Here is a 19,945-nt window from a genome sequence, read left to right as displayed (position 1 = left end):
GATGTAGGATTTATCCCCCTTTGCTGCCAACCACTGGTGTCCACCCAGCCATTACCAATTACAGGAACTGTCTACAAAGGCAGTAAGGGTGGGGGGTACGGGCGATTCTCCTGGGCGAAGAAAAGCCAAGAAAATCAAGTTTGTTTAGTGAAAGGCATTGTCTTTTTCCTTAATGGGGTTGGAGTTTCATTTCCTTTAGTTATGTCCCACTGGGTGAGGTTAAAATGGCTCTTAAGGGAAATAGTCTGACAGAGATGCTGAAACAATATGTTGTCACCGCCCAGGTCAGAACCAGAGAAGAATAGGTTATTTTTACTGTATCACTTAGTGGGGATGGTATCCGAGATCTAAGTCCATCTAATTCCCCCAAGGAAAAATATTGTAAGAAAATGCTCTTACAACTGCATAGTCCAAAGTGAGTGATCCAAGGCTGCCTCCCCGAGACGCAGGTCTGCTTCCAGCAGACACGTCTGCCTGCAAGAGTCCCCCCGCCAGGAAGCTTCGGGTGGCCCCAGGAAGCTCTGGCTTGATCTGATGAACTTAATATGGATAAATAAAAAGCAGCACTCAAGCCTGCCATTTACAGTATGCGACTAGCCTGAGCGCAGCCAGCCAGCGAGACCCTGACCCGAAAACATGGGCAGAAAGGATCCGGCCTGAGCCAGGGTCAGAGTTGGCTCTCGCGTATGCTGGTACAAACCCTAATTAACTGAGGCCAAAGTTATCGATTGGCAATCAATGCCAGTAAAATGTGGAAAAAACGTAACATGTGAGCAAATGCGGTCCTTTTGCACTTCCCAAGCGTCTGCTCCCCCTTCCCCCCTACAGTCAATAGCTCTTTTATTCCCACAGAAGAATTACACGTCTGTCCTGCTGCCACCTGTCAGTCAGGTGCACGAAATCCCTCCGGCGAAATATCCCCCTGCGATGACCCCAACGCTCTCGCTGCTCCCCCGCGACTGATTAGTCGTCAGTGCTCGGCTGAAAATGCCAAAAAAGATTAGCCGTAAGTGGCGAGCTTTTGCAGCTAACCCCGGGCAGCCCTCCATGGCCTCTCTCCTGTGCTACAACTGTCGGATCTTTGCACGTCCCGCGTGCACCTCAGCTAACCCATGCCCTTTGAAAAACAGTGGCATTGAGGAGTAAGCCTTCATAACATGCAAAAAATGAAGGGTCGGGGAAGGGGAGGCACTGGGCAGAGGGATCAGACGAGGAGAGATGTAGATGGGGGAAGGCCACTATTGCAGCCGGGACCTGCTGGTTGTCCGAACACACGTACAGCTCACGTTACTGCTGAACCACAGAGTTTTTTAATAGACAACCAAGGATTACGCATCTGAAAATACACTGTTTGACTTCTGCCCTGGGATTACAGCAACGATCCGCTCCACGCTTCTTACAGCCCAGTGAGAGGGGACCAATGTAGGGTAACACCTTCCCGCTGGAGCCCCAAAGAGACATTCATCATGTCCTCCCTCACCTCTCTTAATAATCTTTAAAAATCAAGTCCTCAAAACAGTGAGGTACAAAACCCAGATGGATATACAGAAATCAAAGACTGCCTATACACACAGATATGCATTTGTAAATATTTGTGCATGCTAACATATGTGTCCAGGCTTGCACCTGAAGATCATGGACCACAGCAACGGAGCAACTTCTTATTTGGTCAACACACGGCCACATAAACATTGAATAGGGAGGGATTCAACGTTCTGAATTTGTGACAGAATGCTAACTGAAAAATTATTTTATAGCCTCTTTTTCCACTAAAAATCTAAAACCAAAGTACATACTTAGAGAGTCTACAGCTTTAGTGGGAATTATGCCTGAGGAAAGACTGCATGTCCGGGCTACTGATTTTATGGACAGTTTCTGTAACATGATGTGTACCACCACTACGTTTGCCCTTGGGGACTCTCTTCTACTAACTTTGGTCTGTGCTGGCTGTGTATCCTGAGCTTCCCAGCGCGTTCTCCTTCATTACAGTCTCAATGGCTTTTGAAAGACAGTGTGTTTATCACATTATAATTAACTTTTATGACCCTATTTAAGCTCATTGCCTCTTTAGACATTGTCATCTCTCCTTTTTTCTACCATTTTTTATTGCATATCTTGGAAATCAAAGTCATCCTCCTATATAAAATCGAGCTTTCCTACATCTGCCAACGTATCTGTGGTTTGCTTTCAGGCTTTTTTGGGTGTCTTACAGTCATGAATATTTCAGAATTAGAAGCACTGATTGCTGGATTAGAGATGCTCTTTCAAACAGTGAGCTTCAATTCTCATTGAGGGCAATGGAAAAGCCGCTGTTGATTTCAACAGTAGTAGGATCGGGTCCCAAATAAAACTGCATTTATTATGTTTGGCTCATTTCCTAGAATTACTTGGAACTTTGAAACCTGTAACTCTTGATGTTGACAGCTTTCCCTCCCTCACGGAGCGGTGTGGTTAAGCCAATCAATACATTATTAAAATAAACAGCCTGATCAAACTTATGGCTTTAGTGCAAGTCTTTCTGATCTGCAGAAGAAAAAAAATCTTTTTGTTTGGCAGCCCTGGAGGCCACACCAGGATCCAAAGACCAACTTCCTTCATATATTGTCCTGAACTCATATCCAAGTTCTTTCTGCTTCATCAAACAAAATACCTACCATACTTTCTGGTGAATAGTATCTCTTTTTATTGCACACATTACCTCTCTTAATCTTATTCTTAAAAATGCCTCTAATAAATTCCCTGCACTAAGTCTTACCCATTCTCTTTGTCTTTAATGGAGACTTCAGATCTTATTTTTCTTATTTCTTTTTCTTGAGTATATGTGTTTATTAAAACACCTATCCCTTCATCCTTTCTTCTTTCTCAGGTTTCCTTCCAACTTTTGCCATTTCCCATATGGCTTCTTCATCTTTTCCTCTTCTTTCACTGCTAGACTTTTTTTCTCTTCTAAGCTTGACTGGGAAATCTGCTACTGAAAATTTTCTGGGAGCAAAATGCGTTCCTTTATGTAGCTGAAGTATATTATGAAAGGAAAGCCCAAGGCCTAATGCGATTTCTTTTCAATCTGCTGTGGTCTGGACAAAAGGTGTCTTTCCCCCCACATACTTTTTCCTCTGTGGTGTTTCCATTCTTGTTCTTCAAATAGGTACTAGGTCACAGCTCACAGCTGGTATAAAATGCTGAATCTTTGGCCAGGTTTCAGCAGAAAATCTGCAGTCAAGTAATACTCTGACCATTTTGCTACACCGATTTATGTGAAAGAACAAACAAATTAGTTACAACTAAACCCAGCAGCCCAGCAGAGGACTGGTGCACTCCATCACACCAGTTACGGCTCGGTCCTCCCAAAATCCTGCAGTGGGCACCACCTCATCTCCTGTCTCCCGGGTAGGACCCAAGCTGCTGACCTGATTTAATGCCTCAGGGGATGCTACCTAACAGCCCCTGATTAGCAATAGGCAGGAAAGAAGCACCCGCTCCCTGCTGCTTTCCCTGCATATCCTCGCTGCTCTGCCAGCTCTCCCATTGCAAAAGTGAGAAAACATTAATTCCCAGCGCAACATCACCTCTCCAAGCCCTTATCTTTAAGAGAGGGTCCTTAACAAAACGCAGGGGCGTATCCAAGCTGCACAGAAAAATTAAGGTTTTCCGAGTGAGTGGTTGTCAAAGACGCCTCAAAAAGATGTGCATGGCCTCTGCTTTTCAACCAGCTTGCATCCTGCAGTTATCCGACTTTCTATTAAGTGGAACACCCTATTTATTTACTTTTTTTGATTCTAAAGGTCTGCTGTTCAGTGGAGTTATAAGTCCCAGTGTCAATTAAACCAGTTCTACTGCCACTAAGAAATCACATAAGAAATTATGGACTATGAAGGGATACTGCCTTGAAAAAAAAAAAAGCTTAAAGCCTACAAAGCTTATGAGCTTGAATAGCCAGTGTTGTGTGCTGTGCCTATTGAATTTTTTGCATGTGATTAATACTGTATTGATTCTATCTGACACATCTACAAGGCATTTACAATGCATGTAACTGTCGGGCGCAATCTCAGTGCTATGATAACAGAGTAGAGCCTGAGTGCATGGAAGAGAAACAACAGAGTAGCCATTTGAGGAAGCAAATGCACAATAAAATATATAAATTCATTACTTCAAAGTTCTTTTTTCTTGGAAATAAATCATTCTATCCTTACCTATTTTTGCAACTAATTTAAATTTAGCCCTAAATTCACTGATGTCCACTAATGCTAGTGTTCAGGGATTTTTCTTAACTGAAGATTGATGCATTTTTTCAGTGTGTTTTCGAAACAGGAAATAATCGCGTATACACATAAGATTACATGTTTTGGGAAAAACAAGCTCAGTTTTCCATACACGCTACAGACTTCAACCAGCTTTGTATCCAGCCTGTTGCCACATCTAGCTAGGACACCTCAATTACACAGACAGAGTTGTATTTTTATTTTCTCTATTCATCCATCTCAATTTTAAACAATATCTGAGGACAGATTTCTATCCCACCTGTGACAGCTGTTTAAACATGTCATGCAGTAATTAGGTTTTCAGCTTTTAATTTACCTAGAGACAGTGCTGTGCCTGGTGGCGCTCTCCATTGCCTCCAAGTAGCTGGGTGAGACAATCACTGTGCATCTGCAATGGGAAGATGTCCTGGACTAAAGTCCCTCACTCGCACAAATCTAAATCCCCACACCAGCCGCCAGGGAGAATAATCCTCTTTCTTTTTCTTTGCTCCTCCATCCTGTCTGTACAACACCTGAAAGGCCAGGATTTTCCAGAACGCATCATTAATGGAAAGAACGGTTTTGCAACACAGCAACGTGGGTGCAAAACGGCCACCAAGTCACACCAGGAAAATGGCCAAAGCGTGCACGTGGCCAACAGCCTGTGTCCCACTCAAGGACTACAACGCAAGGGCTGCAAAGCCTCGAGGATACAGCCGTGAGCTCTACCACTTCATAATGAGAATGAGTTACTTTTGATTTCAGTCTTGACTTATCCTCCACGCTGGCAGTAATTAGCAGTGAAAATATGAATCAGTGAAAGAAATTAGCTATATACTTGTAAGATGCCTGGGCTAACGCAGCAAGACAACGTCCTGCCCTAGCAGCGCGGTGCTCGCGTGACTAAGGTGCTCTAGCGGACACCACTGCTCCCAGGCCTTGAACCGTAAGAGATTTTCTAAGCACTCTGAGCTTTAATTTACTGTTGTTGTTTTCTTCCCTTCAAGAAAAAAAAAAAGGGAACAGAAACTTTAAACATTATCAAATTTCACACAGGAAATGAATCAGAAACTACTGACAGGCAGAGCAAAACAGAGCGTAGGGGATTTCTACAGGGGACGTGCTAAAAGAAGAAGTGGTGGAGTTGATGAATAAGCTTGCAGAGACAGCACAACCTTGCAAAACTCGTCCCTGAACTGCAAACTTTCACCAAAAAAAAAAAAAAAGAAAGAAAAGCCCAAGCTGTGAAGGCACTGCGGTATTTATTTGTTTTTGTGCAGCTGGTGCCAGGTGCTCGCTTGCAAGGCTGCACGCTGGCACTTGGTGTTCAATCCAGGGCGGCCTCAGCTCCGCACCCGGCTGCCAGCAGCGCTGTCCTCTGGACGCGGCCGCCGTCCCACGCCACAGCTCACCTGAGCCCCTGTGCAAGGAGGTCCTTTTGGGAGGAACGCCACTGTTTCCTACAAGCCACCGACTGAGCATTATTTGATCAAAAATCACAAATTTTCGATCACTCTCCATCTGTTTTGAAGGCTGGAGTTGGAAGCGAAACCTTTTGTATTGACCCCTAAACCTATAAGCATCTGAACATCATGTGACTGAGGCTAATCTCCTCACGGGGGTATTTTCAGTTCTGCTTAGCCACAGACCTTTGACATCAGCTCTCACGCACAGAGACCTGCGCTCAGTTTTATGTTGGGAGATACGGAAAGCGGAGAGAGCTAGAGCAGCCACTTCGCTCCTCCGAGGAGAGCAGCTCACCAGCCGCGTCGGCGCAGCGCGGCCTGCGAGTCGGCCGCCCGCACCCCGCCCACACCCCCTCCCACACGCCGCTTGGACAAACGCCCCCCTACCTCCACACTGGGACTGCTGACTCCAAAGGGATTTCGTAAGAGCCAGCAGTACAGGCTGACCCCAAAATAAGCAAAGGATAGCTGCGGTCCTACCTTCACACCAGGGTCGCTCCCTCCCGCGGGCCACAGACACTCGCTTTGCTGTTGGGTTTTGCAGGGAAGCATCCCCACGCAGAGCAGCACAAAATAGGGACGGCTCGAGGAGTTTTCTCCATCTCCTACCTTTCCAAACAAACATCAGCTGGTGGCTTTCATTGCAGGTTGCTTTTATAGTCCTAACTTGACTACTGTAAACTTCATCTACTCCTGTTTGCCAGTTCAGAGGCAAAGTTCACAAATGTGAGCAGTTGAGGCCAAATTCTTTCCTAGCACAACTTCACCGGCGTGAGCACACTTGCACTAGATACCACTGTGGCACGTGAACCTTTAATACCCAACACTGTTTTCATCAGGACTGCAACTGTTGGTCTTTTTTTTTTTTTTTTTTTCCGGTGTGTGTGCAAAAGAGCTAATTGCAGACAGGTGGGAAACTGTTTGCAGTTCCCTCACAGGCAACGGGTACATGACAAAGAGCTGAGCCAGCCATAAAAACACTCCGTGTGTCAACTAATGGCAGAAAGCGAGATAACTTGTTTGGGTTTACATTTACACGTCTTTTTAATGGCTGACAGGCATACAAAGGCTCTGTGAACTTCTGACAGTTTTCGAGAGCCGGAAACCGAGGTGATTCAGAGTTAGATATTTTGCTTTATGTTCCTTATTTGAATATTATCCTGTCTATTGAATTTGACTTGTAATCAATACTTTGTGCCCTGCAGAAACAGTGGAGCAGAAGGGACTCTGAACTCTGCTAAGTAACAGTATCTTCTGCTGCTGTGTTGCTCCCCCCTAGCACAAGACCCTTTCCAGGTTTGAAAAAACAGCCCACCACATCATTGAAGGAGGATCTGAACAAGGGGAGAGAACTGAAATGCTTACAGAAGAGGAAAGGCAGCAACCGCTGGAAAAAGTATAGGAAAGCAAGTCAGTCCTGCTAAACCTTGGTTTGAGAGTCCTGCCTTGCAGAACGAGGGACAGGAATGGCTTTTGATTGCTCAGACTCAGCCTTTTTCTTTAAAACTGAGAGGTCACAATCCATTCTGGTGGCCCCATTTGTAAGCTTGACTTTTGACAAAGCTGATGGGAAATAAAGGGTTTGCGTAAGCAACCTATTTCTTGCTGATAAAGGAGTGACATGGAGAAAACCACATTATCTTGGTAGACTTTTCCAGCAAGAGCAATTCTCTAAAATTATTTTCATATTTTTATTTTTGCTAGCAACTGGGGGTTTCTGTATGTTTTTTGGTAATAGCTAGATCATCACTGAAAATTCCCTAGACTGATACGGTGAATCTGAGTGTGGTTATGCTTTTTTTAGGCGCACTTAAAATGAAATACGCCAAAAAAAGGGAATTTTTTGCAAGCACACTGACCAACCCGTGAAAATTTGCTACCCTACAGAGCTCACGTAAGCCCCTCTGCATGTCCAAAGCTCTTTGGCACACGGCTGCAGCACTGGGAAGGCGTTCAGCTGCGAAGCAGATGCTCTGTGCAGCATTAAATCCCTCACGTGGTTATAGCCACAGGAAGAAACCAGCACAGAACTGCAGTGCGAGGGCAGCTGGTGACGAGCTAAACCCTAAATACCCCAAAGCTCTCTTCAAGACTACTTGAGGCTGTGCTGCTACAGAACAGGATCTGTAGTTGAAAAGGAAACAGGTGATCTCTAGTTTTTAAATATTTATCATCCTGGTATAATTATGCATAAAACTCTTCAACTGGTAACTTCACTTGGCATTTAATGAAGATTTTTACAGAGATCTCAAGTGAAATCCTGATATTCCTGAAGCTGGTGGTTAAATTTCCAACTAATTTTTGAGATATGAAATTCCAACTGAGGTTACCATTTGCATTTTGATTTTGATCCCACACAAGTAAAACCTCTATAACTTCATCAGCCTTAGCAAGCTCACTCCTGTTTTATGCTGGTATGAATGAGGTCAGACTCAATGGGGAATGAAGAGCTAGCGACATGCACATCACCATGGTCGTATCAGAACAGGAACGAGGTATTAAACAGAACTGTAGAGTAATTTAGGTTGGAAGGGACCTCTAGAGGCCACGTAGTCCACCCTCCTGCTCAAAGCAGGCCCAACGTCGAAAGCAGGTCAGGCTACACAGGGCCTTGCCCAGTCAAGATCTGAAAACCTCCAAGAGTAGAGATTGCACAGCCTCTCTGAGTAACACATCCCCATGCTCCATCACTCTAAGGGTGGGCAGTTTTCTTATATCCAATCTGAATTTCCCTGTTGGACCAAGAAAGAACACATGGAGGAAAAGGGAGAAGAGGATTAAAACAAAACAAAAAGATGATAATGAATGGAAAGCTCAATCTTGATATTCTGGTACTGCACACACACAATACAAGTAGTTGCAAAGAAAAAGACAGAGATGGTGGGTGTGGTGAGGGACAAATGAGTAAGCTCCAGGTTAAGTACAAAATAAGCAACGGCCCCTGGTGGTGGCATATCAGACAATGTTCATTTTATTGTCAGAGTAAAGAATATATTCCTTAAAGAAAACAAACAAAAAACCCTAATGAATGTTATAGTGCATGCCAAGCAATTACTGCTTTTCACAATGTGTCCTGTGACTCACTGTGCCACAATAAATTGGCATATGGTGCTCATTCAGGGTACACAACTCACACACTTGCAATGGCTCTAAGGAGCTAATAGTTACTTGGACTGCAGTTAATTTTTTTTGGTTTTTAATTTCCCTGTGGCAATGCAATAAAAGTCATGCTTATTATTGTATTATTTTCAAGAAATAAAATAATGTTTTTAGTGGCAGGCAAGTGTCATTAATGTCTGAAATCTCTTGTATTGTCGGGAAATCAATTCAGACAACCTCTGGCATGCAAAAGCACATAAATAATTGGTAAATACTACCTGTGGTCTTCTGGGTCCAGATTTGCCTGATGCCAAGAGCAATCAACTCCTTTTTGGCTGCAAAGGATAGGAGGGCACTGAATACCTTGCAGAAGGCACTCAGTACCTGGCAAAAATCAAGCTTTCTGTGTGCCAACACACCCATGAAAGAGCAACTTCTCAAATGCGGATGACAGAAATGGTTTTCTTCCCTTAAAGAGAAGGCAACCTCCTAGAAAGACATAGAGCTGGTTCTCTGTAAGATCCAAAATGCTCCTCCTTGTCTGGGAAAGGTATGTTCCCTGTGCTTACTTTGCTTATGAAACAGCTCTGTCATATCAAGGGAGGAAAAAAATAACAAAGCATCTGCTTTTCAGTGAGTCTGCCCAAGAGCAGGAATAGACTGGAAATCCAGGAAAGTTTTTATCATTAACGAGACATTAGAGATGCTTAAAAGCAGGGATCAAGCAGCAGCAGAAGAAAGTGTGTGTGATTACAAGAAAATTCTTCTCCTATCATGGAGGCTACTCAAATGAGCCTGGGCTACACCACGACCAGCTAATACCACCAAGAGCTTCAGAGGGGTATCGGAGCCTGCCGTCATACTGAGATAACGCAATTCAAGGGTCTACGTACCACTGGTATACATCTGAAATAAGCCCACTGAAGCCAGTGCTATTCATCAGCAAAAACGGACCAGTAAGATCAGAAATGGGCAAACGGGATATTGCCCAAGTATGGACTCAGAGCTCCTGCAGAAGAGCCACAGATGTGAAGGTCAGCAGGACTGATTCCTGAACAAGGGCTTGTGAGACATGCTCTTGCGCCTATACTGTAAATGGGAGTCTGATTTTGATCCCACTTATACAGTGATAAAGCAATGGCAATGCTACTGGAATCAACAAAGCTACACAGGTATAAATCAGCTGAGAATTACATCCTGAATTTGTACTTCTTTGCAGATAATTTGACAGGCGGTATTAAACAACATTAACATCTCAAAATGTGACTTGGAAGGAATAACATAAACAAACATCTGAACCTACAGCTCTATCGCTCCTTGATCCCTAAGGAGGCAATTATTCCCTCTGTCATGTTCTGTATGGCCCAAATAAAATGATTGCCAGTACAAATATTTTGTTCCTGGGTTTTTGCTCTATAAAACATGAATTTGGACTGTGTGGCCTCAGGTGTTTTCTTCAGTGCTTAACACAACAGGCTCCAAATGGTGATTGGGGAATCTGGCCATGACTGTAGCATAAATGACAACAGTGAATAATGACCTGTTCTGCTTATTTTCTCACCTTGAATCTCCTGAAGTGTTTAATTGTGTGGAAGTCACTTGAAATCGTGCCTGAACAAAGACTGCCACAGTCTGACCTGTGCTCTTTCATTGTTCTCCTGTAGATTCTTTGCTACTGCTCACAAAATATTCTTCCTTTCACTTTTCCTACTTTCCACCTTTTCCATAAATATCTTTGATTTATTAACATGTTTGTTTGCATTTAGCTTACCTACCTTCCTCTAGGAATGTACTCCAGAAAGTGCAAAATTACATAAAAGGCCAATAGAGCCCAAACCTTTTTCCAGTCAAAAGTCTTATTCATCTACACAGAAATTCTAATGTCTTCGTTTCACCCAAAGAGATTAAAAACAGTATTTAGGAAATAACCACCTTCTCCTCAACTGAGAGACCCTCCCTCCTTAGGAGGGAATGCGCCCTTTGTCCAGATCATATATCCTCGTTCTTTTATTGGTTAATTCAAGACAGTGTCAGCTAGATTTTCATTACAGCGTATTATTTGTAGCTGCTGTTTTCATGAAGCAGCTGTAATAAACAAGCTCGATTTATCTTCCTTTTTAAATTGCTTGAAATAATTAGGGTTGTTAAATTTAGATTGTCAAAGAACCTACAGATTCTTCTCTCTCTCTCTTTTTTTTTTTTCTCCAATAAATACAGACGCTACCAAGCAATCTACCATCAGTCAGGCTTGGAACAGAACAGTATGCACTCCAGATACTACTGAAAATGTATTTCAGATATGGAAATAATCTAAGTGTTTTCCAGACAATCTTTTATAAGTAAATGGTAATTGTGCTGAATTATTTTAAAAACTGCACTGTGTGTTATTCTTCTCCAATCCACACTCAGGAAAGGATTTCTTTCCATTCCTCTTCTATACGGGTACAAACGGGAACTCTGGATCTGGATCACTCTGGTAAGCTGAACGGAAAGGAGGAGCAAAACTGAGACCCAGGTACAGATCAGATTTTTGAATTCTTAGCTTGATGATTTATACTGCGTTGAACTATTATAAAACCCTTGACCCATGCCTCTGGGCATTCAAATACCAAACTTAAAACTTGCGGTTTGCTCTCATCTCAGCATCATTTACTTTTTCCACTCATTCTCCCTCAACTATAGCTTGCTGTATTAACAGTCCAGATACTTATTTAAAATAAATAAACATGATGCCCTCCCTGACCCAATCTGGGCACTTCACAGCTACTGCTGTGTTTCAGTGCCTGATCCAAGAAACCTGCTTCATGACAGCACCAAACAGACATCCTCTAACAGGCTTTTCACTCACAATCCCTTTGTTTAGTTGGTTTTGCGATTCATCAACCTTATAGTTTTATTCTCGGTGCACACAGCACCATCCCCAGCAGTCCAGGTTTCCCCAGCGCAATGGAAAAGACAGGATGAAAATACAAGGATCCATGAGAGAACTTAGATTAAATGGCTCTGTAAGAGGGGACTAGCGTCATTCAGTTGTTCGGCTGACCGAAACCACAAAAGAGGTGAGGAAAAGATTATCTGCGCTTTGAGAAAGATGAGGCTGTACCATGCATATCAGGGATGTGGCAACAATATACTAACTACATAACATGAAAAGGCACAAAATGAAGAAAAGGAGAAGGCTAAACTTGTCAGATTTTGCATTAGGAACTTATAATCAGAGTGAGGCAATTAAAGGGACAGTATGCAAACAAGAATGATGGAGCTGGGAAAGGGGTCTGGAGCAATTCGCAGAAGACAGTTGCAATAGGTATCGAAATATAAAATGGTAAGTACTTCTGTCTCTAGATATGACAAAAAGTAACAGCTTCTATGTAAATGACAGGATAAGATCTTGGGGCATTAAAATAAATACACAGGCATACTGTTTTAAACCATTCCTAAGTGTAATAAGCAAGCGGCATGCAATGGGATAGGATTCAGTGCTAGGAAGTATAAAGCCCTACACCTAGGGAGAGCACTGACGCCTCTTGAGGAGCAGCTAGCAGCAAAGCCGTGAATCCAGGAAAGACCTAAAGGTGACTGCAAGTATACAAGTAATACAGTTTCTCTGTGTGATGCTAATGAGTGATGTGGGTGAAGGGTCAAAAGCTCAGCTATTTTTGGATGTCTATATATATGAAGGGATCATATGGAAAGCTGAAGCATAATGCTATGTTAAAACAACCACAGTGGAAATAGCATAAGGTGTTCAGGTCTCCCCAGAATAGACAGGGGATAGAAAAATTAAAGAAAATACAAATAAGGGCAATAAAAATAATCTAAGGAGCGAGTAAGGGAGCTAAATTAATATGGTCTAGAAACAAGAAGACTCCTGGGCTGAGATCCAGCTATAAATACCTTCAAGATACTGTGTGTAGAGGCAGGTAATTAATCTAGCTCAAAAGATGATAGGACAAGGAGCAATTGCTTGAATTTAAGGATGGAAAAATTCGGGATGTAGAATAAGAAAAAGTTATTTGAAGAAACACATCTGCTCAACAGTGCAGACCCCAAACGCGGTAGGCAAGGCATACTTACTGTATGCATCCAAGAACAGGTTGAATAAGGGGCTCTGGGAAGTGGTCACAGCCTTCTAAAATCCAAAGAGATCACCAGAGACAAACTTATTGATCTTTTAGTCTCTTTCTTTATGGGCTATTTGACAGATTGCTCCTCTTAGGAAAAAAAGAAAGAAAAAAATAGAGCTATATATCCACATAGCAGTAATACACCAGCACCAGAGTTCAGAAATGGGGGCGTACAGCACTCTGATGTGCAACCCAGCTAACGGCAACCCCTCTAATCTCTTCTGGTTGTTCAGCGGCATATGCAACATGTGTCTGCAGGGTGCCAGTTAGGGCAGTGTCAGAATGACAAAAACTGCTGACCCAACTGGCAGATTATTCTGAGTCTCAACACCGAGGTCAAAGGGTGAAGGGGAACTACCTCTTTTCTTATTTTACTGATACTCATGGTCTTCCCCAGCCTTGTGTTAAGAGATCCTGCATGCAAGCTTTCAAAGTCGCTGTATAAATTACATATTTTCTCTATGATTAGCTGAAAACCAACACTAGCAGTATTTAACCATCTTCAGGAGCACTAAAATACACTAGCATTGAAAAAAATAAAATCAAAAAGCAAAGCATTTGTAACAAGTCTTAGAATTTTCAAAGACAAATGGGTATACACAAACGTGAGGAATAGAAACCCATGTACCATTATAACCCCCCCCTTCGAAATATCCCATCCCAACTGCACTCACCAATCGGGACTTCTGTCCCCTCCTCAATGTAGATGGGCAGTGGTGATTCCTCCATAGGATGAGGCACTGATGGAAAGTAATGAATTGTGGTAGTATTTGTCGCAAAGTGACAATAATAAGATGGTCCCTTTCTTAACATTACAACTACCTATGGCTGGTTATTGTCACAGAGGCCTTTTTCAAAGTGGCCACCTCCTGTCATGGTGACCTGTCCAATTCACATTCCACAGGGTTAATCCCCACTTAGCATTCACCACCACAGGAGTTAACCCCCTCCTGAAAGTTCACAGGGCCCAGCAGAGGTCCCTATCCTGGATGCTTCACGATCCTGGCATTTGGCAATAGTCTCACTATTCACATCCCAGGAGTTTAACTCTCTTTTGGAAACCTCTACAGTTGGAGAAGCCAAGGGGAGCCAATGCACAGACAGGCACAAATGGAGTTATCAAGTCTAAGTTGTAGTATCTCATGCACAGAACCAGAAGAGAGAGGCTCTGATGCTTAAAGCTTGCCTTTAGCTGTTGAAAAGCCACAGCAGGTGATGGAAGGCTGTATTGCAAATGGCCTATGTACCACAAACTTTGTATTTATTATTGGACTTCGGAGGCTCTTGATAAATTGTTTATGAAATCAAGATTGCTACAGAAAGCTCTTCAAAACTGTATCACACTAGGCTTCATGCTTTAGTCTACAATTTTGGGACACCATACAGTCACATCTTTGGGATTTGTCTGTTGGATTCTTCTCTATTTGGAGCTTCTTCCTTTAAAATGGTTTTGTTACACTATTTCTCATTTAACATCTCTGGGAAGCATGTGAGGCACATGCTTTTCAAGATGTTTGAATTTCCTATGTTAGAATGAAATAATAATGAAATACTAATGTTGAAAACTGTAATAATGAAAAGACTTCTGGAATTTTTCCTCCTCTGTTACCTTTTAAAAATGATGATGTACCTTCTCAAAGATACAAACTCTTATGCTAGTCTCAGCTGGGATTCCAGCTACAAGAAAGGACCATTCTTTAATCACTTGTGGGGCCTTCTTTTACTTACTACAGGCTTTTCTTAGGAAAGATTGCCCTATGATATCCATAAAACCAGCCAAAGAACACTTGTTCTTTGAAGCTATAAAATAAAGTGTCTTACAACGTTTCTGCTAGAAACACAATCAGAATCAAGAGTGTTTTCAACAGAGGTTTGACTAGCAATGGGCCTCATGTAAACCCACACTCGTATTTTGCTGGATTCAAAGGGCCTCCAATTCTCCGCCTTTACCTAACCCCACCTCTAACTGAAAATGGAAGATGAAGGGAAGCACAGGGGAAAAAGGAACAGCAGAACACGGTTGTCTACAAAACTACCATACAAGCCACAGAAATCATGGTCTACAAGGGCGCCTTGCGCAAGCCGCTTTTATCTAGAAGCTGAACTAACATTCCAGCCCAACAATAGCAAAAAAAACATTTGTTACCACACGGCATTTTGCTACATATTAACCAGCAGTTGCTATGCAAGCATAATGGAGTGCTGAAATTCAGAGATATATGTTATTTTTCCAACAAAATGTTGATTTATGGGAAATCAGCCTGATGTGAGTGCTTGTGGGCTTGCCATGCCACTTGACACAGTACATGCTTCGAAGTTATGCAAAGCAGGCCCTGCATTGTGAACAATGCAGTCATTTTCCTTGCTAAGCTAATTTTGCATTAAGGCAATGACAGTCTTCGTCTATGCAGCCCCTTAAAGCATTTAATCAAATTTATTTACTAGGAAGAAATACCAGAGCCAAACTTGCTATACTACTCAGAGTTTTCAAATCAGACATCTGCAAGCAAACCAAGTCACTGGGTGGTGTGGAAAAACTCTTGTACTTTTATGACATGCAGCTTTCCTTGTCCCATGAAGAATACTGTACCAGGCTCATCCAGACTGAGCATTTAGTTTGGAGCCAAATGCTTTCAAAAGACATTTGCAACAGTATTCACCAATGGATGGTTACATTTACTCTTATTTTAATGGGTATCATCAGAGGTTATAGAAAAGACCTGGAACACCTATATGCTATTTGAGGCCAAATATGCATATATACACTCTCTCTCGCACACAAGTACATGCACACACAAGTATACATGCACACAAACAAATGACTCTACAGGTAGAACTTGGATTTTGTAGAATCCAAGATAGGGAAGCTTATTCTTGTGATAGGATTCGGGAATTAGGGACTCTGGAGTTCTGAAATGAGCGCTAACTCATATTTCTTCTTCGTCTTGGGCAAACCACTTCAATATTATGTCTCCACAGAACTCACATACCTACTCTAAGGGCATGCTGCTTAAATGGCTGTAAAGTGCTTTATAATGGTTCCTAAATTCTGGAGTGACGTGCACAGAAGAACTGCACAGATAGATAGATTTGAGATAACAGTTGCTGAGTATTATTATTGTACAACTACAGCCTATTTTTACATGCTCTATACTTGATTTCTATGAACAGATGGTAAGTGTTCAGTATTTGAAAGTTCTAATCATCTTTATAATCCTTTTGTAATTTCATAAACAAGTATAAATAACACTTACATGAAGAAGAGTCTCTTCTGAATGGTTTTTCTCTTCCTGTTTGAAAAAAAGAGAAAAAGAAAAAGCAAAAAAAAAAATTTAAGAAAAAAAATGGGTCTAGCAAGATAAATTAGGCATGTTTTAACATTATCATGCATAGTGTTTTCTGAATTTCATCTGAGTGAGCTTAAGTTTTTGAAGAACATCAGGATGCTGAATGTAGTAACAATGCAATAATAAGACATTATGTAAACCATCACAGAAATGTTGACTACATCTGTCTCATGAGCAAGGAAATTACACAGTAGCAGTGAAATGAAATGCAAATGCTACATGATCTAAAGCAAAAAGGAAGAACGTCTAACTATCTTCCAACTCACTGACAGCCCTGTGGCTCTGCATATGGACTGTCTACTGCTCCTCTACCTCTGGCTAGCCTACCTACAGCAACACCTGAAAGCAGAGCACTCCTTCTGCATTTTGGCACAGTGTAACCGTTTTTTCTACCCCAGTACTCAAGCAGTGACGGCATTCAAACTCATGTCCTGCAACCATGGCAAATGTAGGTGTTCTTCCAGGCTGTGACCATTCTGGGCAACGGAGAACCCACAACAGGAAACCCTGTAACTGCTAAAATGAACGAGCCTCCCTTACAGCAAATGTTCTTAACAGCCACCCTCCTGCTGCCTCCTGCCACCCGCCTACCTCGCATCTAAAGCTCGGGGCTCACACGCAGAACATGGGTTTGAACCGTGCTCCCCTTCCACCAGCATAGCCAGTGGGTTTTGTGCATGCCCTTGGAGCAGTTTTGGGTTAGTACTGACCTCCCTTTTGCTTGTGTAAATCTAGACAAGCTGAAACACAGAGAAAAAGAAACTGATACAAACACAGCAGATGCTATGGGGCAGCAGCCCCGGTTTGCTGTTTCCAGAATCACAGACCGGTAGCATGGCAGCCCTTCCCATGGCAACCAGCTTGGGAAAAGAAGGATGACTGCATTTTCACATTTTAACTTCTCTACCAGATTATCTTATATCAGTATTAGCTCCTCAATAAGCAATTTAAAGAGCACTGCTTAGAGTTTATACGCCTTGGGATGATACTCAGCTAGCACAAATCAATTAAATCCATGGCGCTACAACAGCTGAGGATTCAAGTAAATATGCATTTACGGGGGAAGTTCAACAAATGTGAAATCACTGAAGTTTCATCTGCAAGCTTTTCTTCCAAACACCAAGGACTCAATCCTGCAAGCGGTCCACCCAAAGAAGTGGCATTAGAATAAACCAGACCAGACCAAGGATCACTTTAAAACGCATAACCCTGGCTCACTCTGGCCACATATGTGAGGATAATGATGAAAAGTCAAAGGCACTAATCCTAGTAGGCAGTCTATTCAAAGTTGCCCTTCTTAAATGATCCACAAATTATTAGTGTGATCGATCAAATAAGCATTACTTGTATAAAGCTTTAACTACCACAGCTTTCACATTTGTTTTTATGTGCTGTAATGTAGTTAAGCTTAAGAGAAACAAATCAGCGTCATCTTTTTTGAGTCATCTGCCAACATGATTAAATGCCCAAACAGGACACTCTTGTAGAGAGACTCGCCTTACTGGTGCAACTGGGGTTTCGTATCAAAACTGAGGGGCACTGGGAGAGTTAGAAGGGACAAAATCAAAATAATTGCTGCTGAGTCTTGGGGTGCATTGATGAAAATCCTGGGAGCATCACTGCTCATGAAACGTGGAAACCTGCTGAAAGCTGTGCCTGCGAGTCCTTGGAAACACCCAGCCAGCTGGACTTGGCTAGAAGCCACTCAGATGTAGCTCAGTCTTGGTTATGCAGAGTATTGATTTAAGGGAAAACTCACTGAAATATTTGCAACATTGAGCTCCCAGACAAGTTCTTCCCCAGGGCTTTCCAAACATAACTGCACTCAGGCAGGGGAAGGTTCACAAGCACCATGCAGAAGAAGTAAGTCTTCATATTTTTCCACAGCAATGTTGCACCTCTTCTCATACATAATTTCAAACAGAATGAAGACTCTGGCCACAGCTCAAAGATTTCACCTCTGCCATTTAAGAAACCTCAAGACAACTTCTCCCAGTAAGCTATAAATTGGTGACTACCAACAGAGTAATACAGCAGATTTTGCTCCTGTTTACACCAGAGTAAAATAAAAGAAAGACTGGTAGCATTTGAAGCACTCCAGACTTATACTAGATTCTGGACCAAAGTCCCTAAAACCAAGAAACCCACGTTATTTGACCTAGCACCTCCAAGCCCGCAAGCATCTTCTTCCTGCCTCCAAATACCCCAGTGCCACCTGCAATCTGCTTCTTACATGGCATCACAGAAAATTACCCAGCGCTCGTGGAAGACAGAAGGGGCTTTCAAGAGCCCCAGGAGCGCACACTGCAAGATGCAGGTTAATAAATGACAGCGAGAAGCAGTCCTCAGCCTCTTGGCCCGCGGGCGGTGGTTTGGTGCCCTTTCCCACAGGCGGGCTGCCAGGGGACCCACGGGAGAGGGAAAGGTGTCTGTCGCCCTCCAGTGGGTGCAGCCTCAAAGCAGCCCAACCCGGGAGAAAGGTGGGAAGGGGAAGGAAAAGCGAAGGTGAGACATAGGCAAATAAAGAGGAGGAGAAGAAAATGCAAAACATACAGGAGGGAGCGAGAGCTGAAGAGGAAACATGAAAGATGCTATCTCTGGAAGTGTCAAAAATACTATCTGAAGTTTCCAGTATCAGTCTAAGCATGAAGATGGGCTCCTGCCAGACTCATACTTCAATGTCAGTTTACTCCCTCTTATTATGGCAAGCGACATTGTTACAGGGTTAGCGAGCTAGTTTTCTTACAAACTTAAAAAAAAAATTGCCTTCTGCCCAATCACAGCCCTGTGCTTCTGGTGACAACCTTCAGGGAAATCTTTCCATAATACTCATGCAGAGGTAGACAATGCCAAAAAGCAGTCAGTCCGCTCGAATCCAAATCTAGAAGTAAACGCCCATCTGTCAAAACCAGCACGGTTTGGAGCAAAGCTTCATCCCGCACAATTGCACCACACCGGGTCGTAACGGGCTGATTTAGTTGCAAGCCCAAAGCCATCAAACCCAAACCGGCAGCAACTGTCACCCCAGCACCAGATCACACACACAATTACATGTCTCGTGAACACGGCTGCCTCACTTTTTTTTGCTAGCCCAAAACTTGAAACATTTTGACATGCAAACCAAAAAATACTGCAGTTACCAAAATAGCACTGTAAACATAACCAGTTCCTCTCGGAACATTTTCTTAATGCCTTTCCCAATACGGTTAAAAAAAGGGGAACTAACCAAAACCTCCATATTTACACCTTGGCAAAACCTGTGCTGAAATATGCGTGCGGCTATATTTCATAGCTCTTATCTGGATCTTGTTGCACGATTTTTTATCAGTGATTTCTTCTAAATATATTCTCATTAAACAGAAAAAATCAGCTTTTACAGTTTACAGATACCAAGTGTTGCCACTCTTAGAGCTGTCTAAACAAAACCCGGGGTGCCTTCCGCTCCACAAATAACACACACTCTGCACATTTCTTCGTCTACACGAACTCAGATAAATTCTCCTATGTTCTTATATGGCAACCTTGCACGTCCTCCCGCACGCCGTCCCTTGCAGGAGCAGACCGAGACCGGCATTATCTGAAAGCCAGTGGGCAAGATTTTAATGCAAGTTACCCCGAGGTGACCAGCGAGTTACCGCCCGTCCGTGCCCAGCTGAGAGCAGCAACCT

At 42.8% G+C, this 19,945-nt stretch overlaps 1 protein-coding gene across 6 annotated transcripts in view; it reads right to left on the bottom strand.

Annotated features, from left to right (window-relative positions):
- Positions 1-19,945, bottom strand: part of SLC6A6 (solute carrier family 6 member 6) — a 102,625-nt gene that overhangs the window by 36,996 nt on the left and 45,684 nt on the right. For 2 of the 6 annotated variants that reach the window (XM_064519004.1, XM_026093102.2), the window contains exon 2: positions 16,185-16,220. The exons of 1 other annotated variant lie outside the window; for it this stretch is intronic. Coding sequence is in view for 3 of the 5 variants with exons in the window: in XM_064519000.1 (XP_064375070.1) it covers positions 9,082-9,138; positions 12,881-12,935; positions 13,605-13,670; positions 16,185-16,220 (214 nt within the window). In the remaining 2 variants the exon portion in view is untranslated. Of the gene's footprint in view, positions 1-9,081; positions 9,139-12,880; positions 12,936-13,604; positions 13,671-16,184; positions 16,221-19,945 lie in introns of all 6 variants that reach the window. 3 more of the 6 variants (XM_064519000.1, XM_064519001.1, XM_064519002.1) reach the window with 3 other exon arrangements.

The sequence above is a fragment of the Dromaius novaehollandiae genome, chromosome 12 (genome assembly GCF_036370855.1).
Source record: "Dromaius novaehollandiae isolate bDroNov1 chromosome 12, bDroNov1.hap1, whole genome shotgun sequence".
Classification (NCBI taxonomy): domain Eukaryota; kingdom Metazoa; phylum Chordata; class Aves; order Casuariiformes; family Dromaiidae; genus Dromaius; species Dromaius novaehollandiae.
Note: the sequence above shows the minus strand (reverse complement) of the source record. Positions and strands in the feature narration are given on the sequence as shown.